At 38.8% G+C, this 17,368-nt stretch overlaps 1 protein-coding gene across 1 annotated transcript in view; it reads left to right on the top strand.

The window, feature by feature from the left end:
* Positions 1 to 12,400: 12,400 nt before the first annotated feature.
* PARK2 (parkin RBR E3 ubiquitin protein ligase) overlaps positions 12,401 to 17,368 on the top strand; it is a 659,837-nt gene continuing 654,869 nt past the window's right edge. The window contains exons 1-2 of the mRNA XM_009290119.1: positions 12,401 to 12,464; positions 13,060 to 13,223. Coding sequence (XP_009288394.1) covers positions 12,401 to 12,464; positions 13,060 to 13,223 — 228 coding nt within the window. The remainder of the gene's footprint in view (positions 12,465 to 13,059; positions 13,224 to 17,368) is intronic.

Below are 17,368 nucleotides of genomic sequence, written 5' to 3'. Positions count from 1 at the left end.
GAAAATTGTGAGCTTCTGTTTTTTGGGGAAAAAGTCTAAATTTTGATCTAAGAAAAATGAAAGGCATATTTTAACTTGAAAATTGTTTTAAATAAGCTTTCACTTCAGCAAGAAGGAACTGATTCATCCTGTCATCATCAATTCAGCTGTTGTTTCACATTTTAATTTATGTGGATCTTGTTTTTGTCAAAGCAAATCTTTTAAATCCTTTTCTTTATCTGACATTCATTAAATGATACAAGCCTGCAAAATCTTTGACTTCAGTACATTACATTTGCCAAAGGAAATGTGCTCTTCCAGGGGAACTATGACCTGAACTAGATTCTGATATCTGAGATATTTTGATCTATCATGGCGATAAGCTAAAACTTCAGATTATGAGGCCTCCTTTTTAAAGGTGAAATTACTTTATATAGCTATCTTAGTCTTTAATAAAAAACCCTATAGTTTCTTAGCTTTCTAGTGAAATATACCTCGAAATTATAGGCCTGCAGGCCTTGAAATATCTAACTTCATATCAGCTATTGACCTAGCTCTGACAGACAGAGACAGAAATCATTATGTCATCTTCCTCAAAGTTGCTGATGTATGGGATAGTAAAGGTAAATCCAGCAAAACAGATTGGTAGAGAATTGGTAAAGTGGCAAGAAACTTACACAGTAAATTTGTGGCACAGCATAGCTCCACACGATCTTCACTATTTGGTGTGCATATCTATAATATATATACACACTATATCCTTTGGCTCTGCTTAGTATTGATTTGAAAAAAACAACAAAACAGAAGCAAAGTTGCTTGTATGGTATCTGAAATGTTTCCCAACTTTTATCCCATCGTATTCAGCTGATGTACTATATACATCGCCATTTATCAATCTGAGGCCCCCTACTGTATTTTGGCATTTCATTATGATTTGGAGGTTTTAATTTTTCATATTTGTAATAGTATTTCAGTCATGTGCCCAGTAACCATATTCTGTGAACTGGAGTCCCTACTCTCATCCCATTCAGCAAGTTCATGTCTAAGTCTGCTCAGTCAATAAGGATTTCACTCTGTACTGAAATAACAACATTCTGAATTGGAGATTTTATACATACATATATCTATAATCTCTATATGTATCTATGTACACACTCACTTTTAGACATTTAATATAATTAAGGGGTGATTGTAAATGACTGTATTGCATATATTTCAAATAGGTCCAATTAATTTCTGTGTGTTCAAAGAATATACTGAATTCATAGCATTCTGGTGTGACATTGGGATATCTGAAATTGTGTTTCTTTTTTCCAGCTAGCTAGCAGTTTTACAGTAGGAATGATAGACTATTTTTGGCAGTCAATTTGGGCCATATGTTTTTGCCTGGCAAAAGTGGCTGCTGGGTATTTTTGTGTGTCAGGGACTTAGAGGTATTTAACGTGGGAGTGTTTGTTATTTGGGTGTGAGATAGATAGCAAAAGTAAATGTTAAAAAAAAACAACAAAGGGGGGGAAGAGCTTTGAAAAACTCAAGAGGAAGAAAATTATCTTTGAAATATAGTAAATCTTCAAGCTTAGCTACAGGAATGTCTTTTAACTAATTCAGAAGAAAAGTTGGGCACACATTTCTATTACACAATTGCAAATTTCTTTGGCAACCCATCTCTTTTGATTGAAGGGGTTAAATTTTACTGTCAGAGGAGCAAACAGCTAAGAGTTTTACTAAAGCTAGTGTAATTATTTAGAATCTTTAACTAATCTTTACATTACATCTTTAACAGATGTAATTTTGCCAAAAGAATTTAACGTGGACCTGTCAGGGTAAATTCCAAGTTGCTACAGAAGTGCTGTATGTTTTGGAACAAAAAGCGTTTTTCAAATGTTAAAAGGCAGGGACATTTTAAAATTGTTTCAAGACTGTCATGTCTTTCTGAAAAGTTTGGAGCTGAAGCGGGCTGCCTGTGTGAAATGCGGGCAGTCCTGCTTCTTGCAGGCCAGGGATCCCTGTCAGGAGGCAGGAGGCATCATAGTCCTGCCAGCCCCTGCACTGGCAGGAAGCCAAAGGCCGTGGAGCCGGAGGCTGAGTCCCACACAGAGGTGAAGTGCCCAGCAAGGCCTGAGAGTCTGGGTTTAACCACATTTGCTGCCGCATTACTGATTTCTGTCGGTGAGGCGGCGGGAGGAGGAGGAGGCCAGCTGTGCTGGCACTGGCAGGGTGGAGTGCCCTTCACACAGACCCACCTGGGCCAAATTGCATCTTGATTAAGGAACAGGAGCCTGGTTCCCACCAGCAGTGCTCTGCCACACACACACACACATGCGCGTGCACCATTTTAGAGCATGTTTTGAGACTCTCACATTTGCCATGGGTGAAGAGATGTTACATTTCCTCTTACCACTGCACTGACCAGGGGGCAGAGCGGCGGTTGGGGCCGGGGCTGGAGCCGGGGCCTGGCAGGCCGGAGTGCAGCCCCACAATGGGGTGGATGAGGCTGGGCATGTGGTGAGGGACAGAGATCCACTGCCAGATCAATACAAGGTTAAAAGTCAGGTCACATCCATGCGAGAAGCCCAGGCAGGAACAGCAACAGGCTGGCCTCGGCCAGGGCCCTGCTGTGGCGTCGCTGAGGCAGGGGCTGACAGACCCGGGGGGCTGACATGGGGCCCTGGGCCTTGGGCAGAGTGGGGAGCCCCCCGGGGAAGCCAGGCGGGGACAGTCAGGGCTGGTGGTGTCCCCAGTGCCCTGATAGTGTCTCTTCAGGCCATTCTGCAGAGCAATCGTCCTCCTAAGTCTGCTCTGCTATTGCAGTAATTTTACTATTGAGAAGATGGGTCTCAGGGAGGAGAGATCATGCCCACAGTTCGAAAGAAAAGCAAAGCATCAGGAAGCAGGGTGAGGTTAGCATTTAAAGGTGAAGGGCAGGGATATGCCTATCCCAGAACATCAAAGCTCTTTTTTCTGCTAGTAGAAAACTATTTATCAGTAAAACGGGTAAACTGGAAAGATGCTCAAGGAAAAGAGGCTGAGGCATATAGCCTTAAAATTGAGTGCTCAGTCATGAAATATAATTTCATTTGCGCATCGTGTGTTTTAAAACAAATCGGAACGTGATTGTAATGATACTGGGATCCCCACAAATGGAATAAGTAAAAGCAAAGAAACGTAGAGATTCGAAAACTAACATAGACCTGTAAACACCAAGGAAATAAGCTCTATTATGTTTCTGTTCTCCAAAGCAGCTGGCTTCATCCCTTCCCTTCAAGCAATGCACATGGCTATACTGCATACAACCATGTACTGGGCTAACACTGTCCTGGGCTATAGCAATGTTAATTCCCTTGAGTTTTGGCTTGTTTTTATTTATAGTAGCTCTTGTGGAAATTAAAGTGAAAACAAAGATTTCCCTGTCGGTAGGTGGGCGGGTAGGTATGTTTTCTCTGGGACTTCTGGGTTTTTTGTATGTGGAACTAATCTGTTTCTATATAGCCATTCCAATGGTATAGATACCATTTTTATCCATATTATAATATGCATTGTATAAATTTTTATACTCGTTTGTCCTATACTGAACAACTAACAAACTTCATGAGGTTAGAAAGCTCCTTCCTTGGTGAAGTGTGACAGCTGCCATTTTTATCATACATTTGTTTGAGTGGATCTTCAGCTGTCCACCAAAGCTTCTAGTATTTAGCAGAATGTAGATACCATAAGAACAATGCGTTAATTTTCCTGGGGAACTGCAAATGAGCATAACTGTTAAAATAGTGGAATCTCACTATTGCAGCCCTCACCTTGCAGTCCCCTTTACTGCCTTAAAGCTATTGCAATAGTCCTACTTGAGGTTTTCTGACCCTCTTATGAATTTAATTGAACTCATGCAGTCTTTGCAAAAATACTGGCCCATTCTTCCACAGGACAGGGGTAATTTAAAAGCTGCAAGAGTATACATTTTTTTTTAAATGTAGTACTTCTTATTAATACAGAAAGCTGTAGCATATAGCTGGAAATATGTAGAGTTTAAAGACTCTTATCCATATCCAAGCACATTAAAGAACAGTATGCGTCTATTTAAAATGAAACATGAATTTAGCTTGATTCTGTATCAAGGAAGTTCACGGCAGCTTTGTGCTGACATAAGCAGCCAGTAAATCAGGACAAAAATAGCTAGGAAAATAGCATTTTTAAGAGACTTTTTAAGGAAATGCCAACATAATTGTAGTGTTAGGTTAGCTAGCTATGCATTCCTCCAACTTTAAAGAGAATTTGGGTATAGTAAAACTGAGTGAATTATTCACAGGAAATAATTCACTGGACAAATTTAGCTTGTCTCTTGGATTAAGAGGCATACTTCCTAGAACAAAATTAGGTTACTGTGAGAATTGCTGAGTTTAAAATTTGCCTCACTGCAATACAAGAAAGCAACTGCATGTGCATGCATAGTTCTGGAGGAAAAAAAGAGTACTGCTGAGCTCTTGTCTTTTTTATTTGCCTCTATTCTTGGTTTGGATTACTTGGTAGTGAGGAAGAGTCAGGAGGAAACTGTTAACCTGCCTACTCGCTAGATTTTACTCAGTGTTACATTCTATGGAGTACATGTATGGAAATACAAACCCAGGACATCTACAAAAGAGCTGCCATAGTTGTTCAGAACAAGTCTGTTTAACCCCATGTATTATTATCTCCAACAGTGACCGTAAGCAGAGACACTCTTCTGAAGAAAGACAATAGCGCAAGCATAGATGATATTTCTCCCTGATGTTCTCACAGCTATTTTTAACTCAAATGACAGGAGCTTTAAAACGTATTTTCCTAAGAATGGGAAAAATATCTTGTGACAATACCTGTTACTTTTTATTGTCCTTGAAGTGATACATTCCTCTTTGGCTCAGCACATGACTGGAAGACATAGCCCTTCTAAGCTCAAAACCTACATATAAACTATTTATTTCTTACTAGTATATATTATCCCCTCTTTTTCAGTAGAGAGATTACTGAGCTGCCTAGGCAGTAACTGCCAGTTTCTTTTCTCCCCTTGAGCCGAAGTTACACAACCTGCATCTACCACTTCTCTGGCAGAGTTTTCTGGAGGGTTTGTTGCAAGTAGCGTAAGCAAACATCTCATTTTTGTCTGTTTTGAACCTAGCTCCCACAAGGTTAATATGATGCCCCCTAAACCTTGCAATGGAAGTGAGTGCCCAATCCCGACTCACCCTTTCCATGATGCTCATGACTTTGTAGAAAACTATCATCAGGTACAAATGTAGCATTTATGAATACTACTGTATTGCTTTCCATAAACAGTTGTTTGAATAAAAGTTAATCATGATTTTTATTTAAAAAGGAGATAAAACAATCAAATATCTCAATCTTAAAATTTGAGTTAATAATCAAGACATAAAAATGTCTTGATTTTTTTTATGATATTCATTTAGTGTTAGCTAGAACTAAAGATGTTTCCATGAGAGAGTTTATTCCTTGCTAAGGAGAGAAATAACCTCACCAAGGATGGAGTTTTATAGACATTGTTTATGTTAGATTACTACATTGCTCTCTATGTGTGACTACATCATAAAATCATTTGTTAGGTGAAGATAATTTGCAAATGATCAGAAGGAACCAAATTACTCTAGCTTAATGAGTTGCCACTTATTGCCTGTGTAGGCTCTTTTTCTGCTGTGGCTGTGAAGTTGGCTTACATTAAAGTGCATTAATTTTATTTCACAAATGCAGTGATCGAGGAGGCCTAATGCTGCCAGTTATTATGGCTCAGCAGTGAGTGGCAACTCATTAAGTCATGGTTAACTTCGTTGCATAAACCGGTCAGTCTGGACCTGGTGCAAAATATACAGCAGGCCATTTTGCCAGGAAAACATCATATCAATGCATCAATATCTGCAACAGCAACCCGCTCATCTCAAGGTAGTGTTTAAGGTCTTGATTTTCAGCCATACAGACGGAAATGTGTGAAATCATTATCTCCGAGACACTAGCTCACTCCTTATGTAGACAGCAGAGGTTCTGTGGTTGGATTTCCCTCTTTATAGAAGGGAATTGTTGGCAGATGTTCAGTGCAAGGGCATCAAGACTCAGGATCTTGCTGTCTCAACTTGGCTCCAGTTTGTCAGAATTTGGCAACTTTTTGATGAAAAGACATCTGTTTGAGAGTTTTCTTGGAGAGAACTGAGGATATTTTTGCTAACTGATGAAAGGGCTACATGAATTCCTATGGGACTGGTTATTCTAATGCTGATGAGATTTTATTTTATCGCATATATATGTCAAGCAAAAAATCATGCAAGCCAGTTGGCCAGAGCTTTGTGACGGTGACAGCAGCCTCCAAAGCAGGACTTGATGTAGTGGAAGCAGGGTAGAAATTAAAATGGAACTGACTGAACTGTCCTGCTCTCCAGTGCTCCTGGGTGCAAAAAGTGTTGGGAAGGTCTCCTATTCTAATACAGAACCTAGATACACAAACCTGTGAAGAAAAAGACTGCAAATAGTTCCAGGCTGCTGGAGTTGCTGTGGAAAGACACTTCAAAGAACTTTGCACAAAGTTGTTTAACCATTTAATTGGACTTTCAGTAACACATGCTGACTGGCTGTTTAATAAAAGCCGGCTATAGCTCTGAGCTATTCCTTTACAGTCCTGACCTCAACTTGATAGTCTCCCCCACTCATCTTTTTCTTTCAATTTTTTGTTCCTCTTTAATCTTTTGCTTTACTTCTTTCCCTTTTTACAATTCCCTTGACACACTGAAGACCGGGAAATAACAATCAGAAGTTGTGGAACAAGATTTACTGCCATCACATTATATTGTGTTCTGCTGCTAGTTTCTCACACTATGTATATCCTACAGTTGCATTTCTACAGTTTAGGTTGTAGAAATTCCAGGCAGCAACTGACATTCACTCAGCGTTTATGAAGTGCCTGCAGATGTATCTTATGTTCATTAAATATAAAGATTAAAATAATAGAACAGTATCTTGCCGTATGATTGAGGATGCAAGAGCCCCCAGCATCTGAAAATTTTTTTTTTTATTTATTGAAATAAAAACAATACTTAGAACAGAGGCCTTCAGCCTATGCCTTAAGAGGTGATGCGCAGTTGTGCCATAACAGAGGGACTTACAAAACATTTCCACAGTACTCTAGCAGGTGGTGAGGATTTTACATTACCTTGATTTCTACCTTCTCTTCCTTTGTTTATCCTTTCTGTGCATTTTACTGTTTTTAATCTGCTCTAAACTGGTTAGTTGTACTGGATAAATTATTATTCACAGTTTATGAGAAAGATTTAATATTGAAAAGGAAGGGATAATACTTTCTAATGTGAAATAGTCTAGATGTAGGTTTTTGAGCTAAGAAGGGCTGTGTTCTCAAGTGATGTGCTGAGTCAAAGAGGAACTGATCACCACAGACAGATACTGTCACAAGACTTTTTTTCCCAGTCTTAGGGAAATACATTTCAAAGGTCTTGTCATCTGACCTCAGTAGGGAAAGGGGTTTTAAAAATCAAAAGTTTCACATATTTCACACCGTCCTTGGGTTAAACCTTGGTTTTGTTCTTTTTGTCCCTAGGAAGAATGGGGAATAAAGAGTACTTGAAGCTGTTGCAGTTATCACGGACACAATATAATTGCTCAGCAATAAGATCTTAAAGTTTAAATGTGTGCATTCTGTTGCCACAGATCATCTATTGTAGGTTATAGCTTTTGTTTGGTGTGCAGCAAAGTAGGATTGTGTGATTCACTACATCAGGAAGAAAAAGAATTGACTATTTTATGTCAAAACTAAAAAGAAAATTTGTGTTTTGCATGTAGCAATGTAAAAACATCTACAACTTTTTTTTCATTCTTGACACAGTTCAGTCATTTTGGTTCTATATATCGGGACTGCGCCTTCACAGTTTGTTCACAAGCAGGGCCTAAGCTTCTCCAACATGCAGTATTTACCCTCTCGATTCAGAAGTGGAAAACCTGTGGGATTGATGACAATGGGGATTAAAGCTTTGGCACTTTTGGTATGACTTGCCGAAGAAGAAAGGCTGCTGAATCCCAGGGCCCTGAGAAATGGCCTGTTGAGATCCTGGCAGGTGTGCCTGCCCACCAGCTTTCCTCCAGCCTTCACTTGAAATTCTGCAGCTCCCCTACGCACCTGCCCCATGTACTTGTGTCTGAGATTAACCATTTTGTATCTGCATTTGCTTAAATTTCCAATTGAGTTTGTACTAACATGCTGAATTGTAAACAGGCACAGCTGAGATGCAGGTACACATTTCTTTCAGTATCCCAGTTACATGTGTAGCAACCTCCAGCATAAGGGATGGACAGATGGACAGGAGCAGTACTGTCTTAAACTACGCAAGATTTTAGTCACAATCTTCTTCACTTACTTATATTCCCTTTGCTAACAATTCTTGTATTACTTCATGGGGAAAAGTTATTCATCAAATTGTATTCCAAGTGATTGAATTGTGCTGCTGACTCCATTTTGATAGTGGATGCAATGATGTGTCATACTGTTTGTGAAACACAAAATCTTCTGGATAGCAATACTTTATTTGGGAACTGGTGCATTTCCGTATTGTATTCCTATGAATGAAATGGCTCATTGTACATGAATTTATTAATACAAGTCACTTCAGAGGTGATAACTCTGATAATTTTATTACAGTCACTTGAATACAACCCAGCTAAAAGCCAAGAAGTTGAGTTCCTTGGGAACTTTTAACCAAAATAAATGCTGTGCTGCCTCTATCATGATACACCAGTGTTTCCTCATGACCACAGCACCCACTTCTTTCTGGGATTTGTGTTGGTGCTTCATTCTGAGAGAGAGAATCCAAACAGAGGGGTCCAGTCAACAGGACGGGAAAAATAAAGAAGTATTTATTTCCATGAAGTGTTGCAGAATGAAAATAGTTTAACATTTACATGGTACTTCTTGTTCAACAAAAAGAACATAAAAAGTCAATACACTGAATTTTTGATGTATTTGAGATGAAAACCAATGTCAAAATAATGAAACTTCCCACAACTGGGAACCAAGATTTTAATTCCACTCGGTATTTACTTCTGTGTACGCCTCCACTTTCTGGTCCAATTGGGGCAGCAGGGAGAGGTGGAGGGGTGCATTTTTACTTCTCTTTACTTTACTGTTTCCCTAAATTGCTAGCCTCCGTCTGTGAAGACTTGTTACATTCTGCTTAGCCAGCTTTAACCTACTGCTGCATGCTAGACCATCATTTCTGTGTGTACAGTCTCTTATGTCTTCTTTGCACCTGAATGCATTTCATGTACCCTGCAACTCTGTGTATTCTGATTTTGTAGTATCAGTTTCTAGGGGGAAATGCGTTGCTCTGTACAAATGCAATTCCTGCCCTTACACCCAGAACTGAGAACTTTCCCTGTGCCACGCTTGCAGAAGTGGCATGCCAAAGGAGTAAGCCTTTCTTCACCTTTAAAGAAACCAATTTCCACCACTTGAGTCATTATGCTGGACCAAAAAATTTCTTACTGTGTAGGTACGTGCTTGAAAAAATGGGTATTTTCATAGGAAACATGGGAAATTCCTCTGGAAATATGTAGAAGTTGCTTTCTCTACAGCTGTTCCCTTATGTAGCACTTGCTGATCCTTCCAAACAAGACGTTAATACTATCCAACTCATTAAATGTAAAATTGAAATTATTGCATGAAGTTGTACACCTTAGATAGATGTAGAGATTCAGATAGATACCAAGGGAGATTTACAAAAGGACCTAGGTACCTCTTGATCCATCTGGGAATCAGATCCTTGTGATATTTACAGAGATTATATTTGACGTGACAGTCAAGTCTCACAAAGTTTCCTTTTATCAGACAAGTTTTACTGTTTCTCACCTCTTACAGATGTGGGAGTAGGAGAGCTGATCCAAATGGAGCCTCCTTTCTTCAGCTCAGTTTGGCTACTTCTTAGCTTTAGTAACTTATTTTTTTCAGATTTCCATCAGCAGTTTAGGCCTCAGGTAAATTCTTTAATCTTCTTTTAAGCCAATATTTATTTAACTTGCAGTAGACAAACTTTAAATTCCAAGCCTTTTCAAAGTATGTATTCTTTGGAAGAGGTCTCAAATGTCTATATAACTTCACCTATGATCTCGTGAATAACGTGTGCTGTTAAGAATATCAACTCGATAGTGATGATTTAATTATTGAGTTGGAATGTCAAAAAGAAAATAATAAGTTTCTTTTTCCTAAAAAGACAGCTTGAAGTATTATATTGATGAAATTCTGGTTTTATTCCACAGACTGATGTTTTGTATTTAATCTTTTTATGCTCTGTGCAAGTAAGCAAAGGTCCCTTCTGTTCTTTTACATTAAAAAGAGTTGGTGGATTGCAGACTTTATAATAGAATAAATGTGTTTAAGGGCAAAATATTTGGGATTAGAACTTTCCAGCAAGCAAAGTTTGGCATTCTAGCATTTTTCTGAGTTAGCTCTTCAGGCTTGTAAGAGAGTAGTTGTAATCTTTGCTGTGGAGTGCAAAATGTTGCACTCATACACCCATTTCCCATGTTTGCTTGTGGTTACAGTTGTGAGACTGAAACTTCTGCTACCTTGTACACATTAGGAGGAGGAGACTATACCTGTTGGAAGTGAATACAAATAAATTTATTTGAGGGAAGGGGTGGGGATTGTTGATGATGAACATGAATTATGCTTGCAGTGGATTTATACTGTCTTCAAAAATGAGTACCGCTTTATAGTTAATTTAAATGACACTCCACTTGGTTATGCTTCTTTTATCAAGCACTTTCCTCTTACCAGCACATTTGATTTGCAGAGTCAATGCACTTGCTAACTTTTTTTCATTTCTAAAACCAATAGCACTTGGCTTTCGTAAGACTAAAGATAAAGAGGATTATTTATTAGTTAGGAAGAAGTCTTTGGAGATGCATATGTATGCATTTTATGTGTGTATGCGAGCATACCTATATAAATGTATAAAAAAAATATGCACATAGTCAGATAGTCAGAGCTTAGCATATTAAAAAAGGCTAACTTTTTTTCATTTCTAAAACCAATAGCACTTGGCTTTCGTAAGACTAAAGATAAAGAGGATTATTTATTAGTTAGGAAGAAGTCTTTGGAGATGCATATGTATGCATTTTATGTGTGTATGCGAGCATACCTATATAAATGTATAAAAAAAATATGCACATAGTCAGATAGTCAGAGCTTAGCATATTAAAAAAGTCCCCATTGATTTAATGATATATTTTGCCACAGGTCCAGATAAAGTTATGTACAGCTGCAAAGTATATTCCCCATTGATTTAATGATATATTTTGCCACAGGTCCAGATAAAGTTATGTACAGCTGAGCATTATGAGTGTTCTGGGAAGATGGCAAATGTTCAGTCCCCATTAGCTGGAACTACTTTTTGTCATATAAGTCCTCCTTTACTTTCCAAACCACAATCAAAATAAAATTCAAGTTCCGCTGATTTTTCTGAACAGTCTGAATATACAGCTTGCACAGTTTAGTTATTTCCAGAACACCTTTAAATAGAAATCAAAACCAGTAACAAGATGTACTACAGGAGACTGTGTAACACACTGCAGGGCATATGTACTGCCACCTGCCTGACACAGCATTATGCAATCCTACCCTGCATTTTAGTACATTAAGAGGGTACTTTCAAGTGCAAAACTTAAAATGTTATGTAAAATTTTATTGGTATATGGCCTTGTCCCTTAAAGATTAGCTAAATCTGAACTGAAGATGTGAAATTGCAGATATTTACAACATTCCTTGCTCAGCAAAAGAATGGCAGCATTCTCAGCCATATTCAAATGCTCTTAAAGAATCTGACAACTTTGAAGTGGTCAGGTAGACTTTATGTGTTTGAAAAATCATAAAGATCCAATTTTCAGTTTTAAAAATAGTTATTTCTTTAAACTATATAAATACATTTGAGCTTATGCTTCTGTCAGTCATCAAAAATGCAAAGGAGTAACACCTTCAGCTAAAACATTGCAGTGGGAATGGGAAATAAATCTTTAAGAAGACTGGTTGTTACAATCAATACCCAAGCAGTTTAGGTGACAGGTACCCACTATCTAATTGATACAAATGATTTTTTGTTTTATATTGGGTTTTGCTAATTCCTTTGCTTCCTGTCTGTGGAACTATTGGTTGAAGTGGTCCACTGGGGACATGTCTACCGTTCATACAATCTCCGTGACTGATATGGATGTAATGAGGTTTTTTCCTGTTTCATAGTTCTTGTAGTCATTCCCCTGACCATGGGCTCAATGAGCACATTCAGACTCCTTATGAAAAACAGCTCTGCCAGCTGAATGGCAGGAAGCTTATGAGTTTATTTGCCAGACTTCTCTGGATGTATAAACCAGTTGCTGCAGCTCTAAAAATGATATGACTGGTGCAGTAGTGATTTTCTGCACTGAAGGTGGATGCCGGCAGGAGTTATGTACTGCAGGTATTTTAGTGAACTCTGAAAAGACCACGCTCTAATACAACACTCCCAAACATTTCTGCTAGCCTGTGATTTTCTCTCCGTCATTATCTTCTGTAGAATTCTATCTGTGAGAAAACGGTTTATATGACTGTGCTTTACTGTGTAACAAGGAATTGTTTCCCCTTGTATTATTTAATGCATTGTGGCTCTAAAGCATACCTCAGTTTCCTGCGTTTATTTTTTATATGCAATGGGGAAGAGCATGAGAGGCACAGAAAGCATGTGTGCCCTGTGCCCACTAAGTTTAGGACTGAACTGAAAATCTATTGTGCCAATTAGCGACTACTTACACAGCTGCCTAGCTGGGTCTTTTTTGATTCTGACTGTTCTCTGTAATTTCTAACACTGCCATGTGTAGGGGAAACACATGGGGTTTTTTTTATTGGTCACTAGCTATTCTGTGATGGGTTTCAAAATGGTACACTGCAGTATTAATAGCTTTTCTCTGAAAACAGTACATGCTCCCTGAAATTGAAGAGTAAGCCTCTCGTAGTCACTCTAGTACAAACACCTCCTGAGAAATGCTCACTTTAAAAGGTGTTTTGCTCTTGTTCAGTGTTTGTCAGATTCAACTCCAGCCATGGCTTCCCGGTGGAGGTTGGTTCGGACGCCAGCATCCTCCAGCTGAAGGAGGCGGTTGCCCCACGACAGGGAATTCCAGCTGACCAGCTGCGGGTGATTTTTGCAGGGAGGGAGCTCAGCAATGACTTGACACTGCAGGTAAGTCTCCCTTGGTAGCTTCGCTTCTGGACTGCTGCCAGCTACACTGCCTCTGCCTCTAATGCTGCCAATCTGACATTCATGCCTGAGATCTAATAGAATAAATAGTGCCTGGGGATTCCTTGAACTTTACTCCACACTGCTTCATTAATTCTGACCTTCTTAATTATGCGTTAAAACAGCAAGCAGGAAGGATAGGGGAAGAGAGAGGATACGAGAGAGCGAGCACAAGAGAGCGAGCTGTGCCTAGTGAATAAATGTTTACTGACTACAGAAGCAAGCCATGCACAATTTCTGTATCTGTTCAATTTCTATCTTACTTATTCCATTTGAATCTTAATGAAGAAGGATGTGAATAAATTGCTCTAAATCAGGTTGCACAGTCATCACATTTTATAGAATTTGTAACCCAATTGTGACCCCTGGAGGATAGCTACAGGGCTGCTGCTGCTCCGTGTGCTGCTGCGCGTGCGCACAGGTGAATGTGCTGCTGGAAGGATGGTTCCAGATCAGAAAGCCCAACAGAAGTGTACTCCAAACCACTGAACTCATAAACGTGTGAAGCTAAGAGAGTAGCAGGGAGCATGGGAGAGCAGCTATAAGTAGGTATCTGAATTTCAGCTCCTGAAGGTTAGCTAACTGTTCTCTTCAATAAATGCAGAGGGCTGTTCATCTGTGGTGAGCGGTAGCAAGCATGGAAAGATAGGTTCAACTTTCTCTGCCTTGTTGTCTTTGCTACCATTACCATTGCTGCTGCAGTTGCTTTATAAATATTTTTGTTTATCCTGTATGTAGATTTGGCAGTTCACTTGGATAGCCAGGGCTTAGCATAAGATCACACATTTAAGACATTTGGGGAACTTGTGGAAACCTACTGGCCTTTCGACAGAGTGCAAATACTGATTTAATAAATTGCTGTCCTTCTGCAGTGGTATCAAAGAACTGCAGATGCAATCTCTAGTAGTGCAGGTGATTATACAAAAGATACCTCACAGGCAGGACTATTTCAGATTAATTGGCACTCATATTTCAGAAGTGTTGCTGTACGTAGAATGGCTGCTAAACCTGGGTACAGAAAGTCACTGCTGTATTGATGACCTATCACTATTTCTCCTTGGGTATGATATTTATTGCTTTGCAAAGGGTTTTAGGGAGTTTCAGCACACAAAGGAAGGTATAGAAATCCGAATTGTTGTCAGTCTCCAATGCATCACCTGCGGATAGCATTGATGCATATATTCACGGCATAAACAGCAATGTGCTTCACTTACTTATATGTGAAAACATATATATGAAAATGTAAGAATAAAAAAAAATATAATGTGAATTGTAGAAATTGTCAGTTGCCAGTTGCTAGATTTGGGTGTCTGTGTTGTTCTGTCAGAAGCTTCTGAACCACTTAGCATTTCCTGGGAAGCTGTAGGTATTGGCGTTACTGCCATTTTACGTCAGCATGAAACACAGATTTTGAGCCCAGTTTTACATTTGCAACCAAGTTTGTTGTCAGCTGCAACATACAATCTGTTGCCAGGGTAAATTAAAAATTGCTTTCCAAATATACAGGCCTGCTGATGACTCAATTTATTTCACTGGAATGTCAAAATTACCATGTGTAGTCAAGACTTTTTATTATTTAATAAACTGGACTAGTCAAAAGCTTTGAGACTCAGCTTCTAAAGCAGATAGGAAGTTCAAAAGCTGTTTCAGATGGTATAATGCATACTTCTGTATTTAAGTGTCTTAAATATTGCAATGATTAATATCATCAGTGGTGTATCAACTACATTTTTATTCTTGATGTTTAATTAAGTGTATTTTACTCTGCTTCTGTGTTTGCAGTTTTTTCTGTCATATATTTGTGTATGTGTATTTATTGTGGAAATTTGTCAGCACAAGAAGAACAGTTGAGGATTTGAGGTGTTTGAGTTCCTATGGTAGGCTGTTCGGGGCTTTCTGCATAAGAAGCTGAATGCTAGTAAAATTTGAGTGCTAGTGAAATACTAACTGCTGGCATTTATGTTGCATCTGTAATTTCAGAGTTAACATCACATACGAGCAAATTAACTAGCTCTTGTTTTCTAGACCTACGGATTTGCATGCAGAATAAGAAAAATACAACATAGATTTGTACTCAGCTGATGCTTTTAAGTTATTTTATGGTAACATAGAAATTCTAGTAAGACCATTTTGTCCTTCTATTTTTCGTAAATTACTTTTGAGCTTATTTGCCCAAGATACTGTGGGAGAATCTAGAGGTCAGGAAGGAGAACTGATAGTATTACAGATAATGAGATTATAGAGGACATGGGAAAAGCTGCGGTAATTGCAGGAGTAGGGGGCAGGGGTATAGGAAATACTCCAGGATAGCAAACTTTATTGGTTTCACAGCTCACAGAACAACTAGATTTGGCTTGACAGCTACTTTAGGATCTCGGGCAGCTGATACAAAACATAACTGAGAATGTGAAAGCTGCGTTTGTTTTCCTGTTTGGAGAGAAGGAAAAATCTTTCATGATAGCTGAAACCTGTAAAAAAGAAATGAAGCTGGAATGAACAAACATTAAAAAGAAATTATTATAAGAAAGAAAGTGCCAAGTTGAGATCTTAAGTAATTTGATATCAACAACAACAGGAAAAAATTGTAGGAAGGATAGAAGTGAAATATGTGTGGAGACATTTAATTTGGTACCTCAGATAAGTGTTTTGTCCTTGAAAAAAAAGAGGAAGATTAGACACTGATTCAACTGTGCACAGGGGAGATCAGTATCTTAGCTAATGACTAAGGGGCAAGTAGTGAAATTAGAGCCATGGTAAGAAAATACTGATAATGACTGGGTGAAGAATGAGACCTGCAAAATTTGGATCTCATAAGAAGCAATTAGAGCAATAAGCTGCTTCCTAAAAGCACAGCAAATGGTGTCACTTTAAGGGTGCTAAATATTCCAGAGGATGATGAAGAGCTCCCTGCTGATTACAGTTCACTTTGGAATGAATAGAAGTAATTAATTAATATATACCCGAAATAGGAATTCTTTCAGAAGGCTGTCATGAGTATATGAGAACAGTGGTAAGATCTTCTCGTGGCAATCATAAGGGCGAAAAAAGAACAGAACCGTAACAGTCACCAAAGGAATAAACAGGAGGTAGCTGCGTATCAGGAACATTGAAGTGTTGTAATGGGAGATGACTGCTTACAACAATATTGTCCTTGCCTCCAAGAACAGCAAAATTAGTTAACAAGCCTTCTGGAAGCAAAATATGTAATATTTCTTGATACACAATTTTGCTCAATGCAAACAATTTGAAATTTACTACCGGTAATAGAAGCAGTATTATATTAGTACAGGCTTGCCCTTTCTTGGAGAACTCAAAATCCCCTTGTGTGAAGAAGCACTTTGCAAACAGTTTGTAAGAGATATTCCCTGCCTTGCAGAGCTTACAGTGTAAATGAACAAGGCAGACAAATGATGTGATGGGAATCAGTAGCCCAGCTTGTTCACAGTTAGTAGCAAAACAGGGATAGAATTAAGTCTTCTGTTTCCCAATCCAGTACCATTTCTTTTTGATAGTGTTTCCTCTACGAGGTAAATGTAGAAAATACAGTTCTTTAAAACAGAAAAAGACTAAGTGTGTGATTAGTAGCAGGACTTGTTAGCTTTAGCGCAGTGCTCCGCTGAGACAGTTTCTAAATCAGAGTTAGCTTGCATTTGACTGGAGCATAGGCTCGAGGTTTGGAGCATGGGCTTCACATGAATTTGGCTTTGATGCATCCATCCATATAGGTGCTTTCCTAAAATTATTTATACATACATTCAAGAAACAAACTAACATGACTAGAAGTATTGTTAAACCCTGGTGTGTGAGCTGAGGAGCATAACCGAAAAGGAATGGCGTAAGTGGAGTAGCAACATAGATGATCATCTCTACAGAAGAGGGAAAAGAGAAGTGGTAGGGGAGAAATGGTGCTATAAGTCATAGAATCATAGAATCATAGAATCATTAAGGTTGGAAAAGACCTCCAAGATCATCGAGTCCAACCATCAACCCAGCACCACCATGCCCACTAAACCATGTCCCTAAGTGCCGCATCTACACAACTTTTAAATACGTCCAGGGATGGTGACTCAACCACTTCCCTGGGCAGC

This window comes from Aptenodytes forsteri, unplaced genomic scaffold (genome assembly GCF_000699145.1).
Source record: "Aptenodytes forsteri isolate BGI_AS27 unplaced genomic scaffold, ASM69914v1 Scaffold122, whole genome shotgun sequence".
Taxonomy (NCBI): domain Eukaryota; kingdom Metazoa; phylum Chordata; class Aves; order Sphenisciformes; family Spheniscidae; genus Aptenodytes; species Aptenodytes forsteri.
Note: the sequence above shows the minus strand (reverse complement) of the source record. Positions and strands in the feature narration are given on the sequence as shown.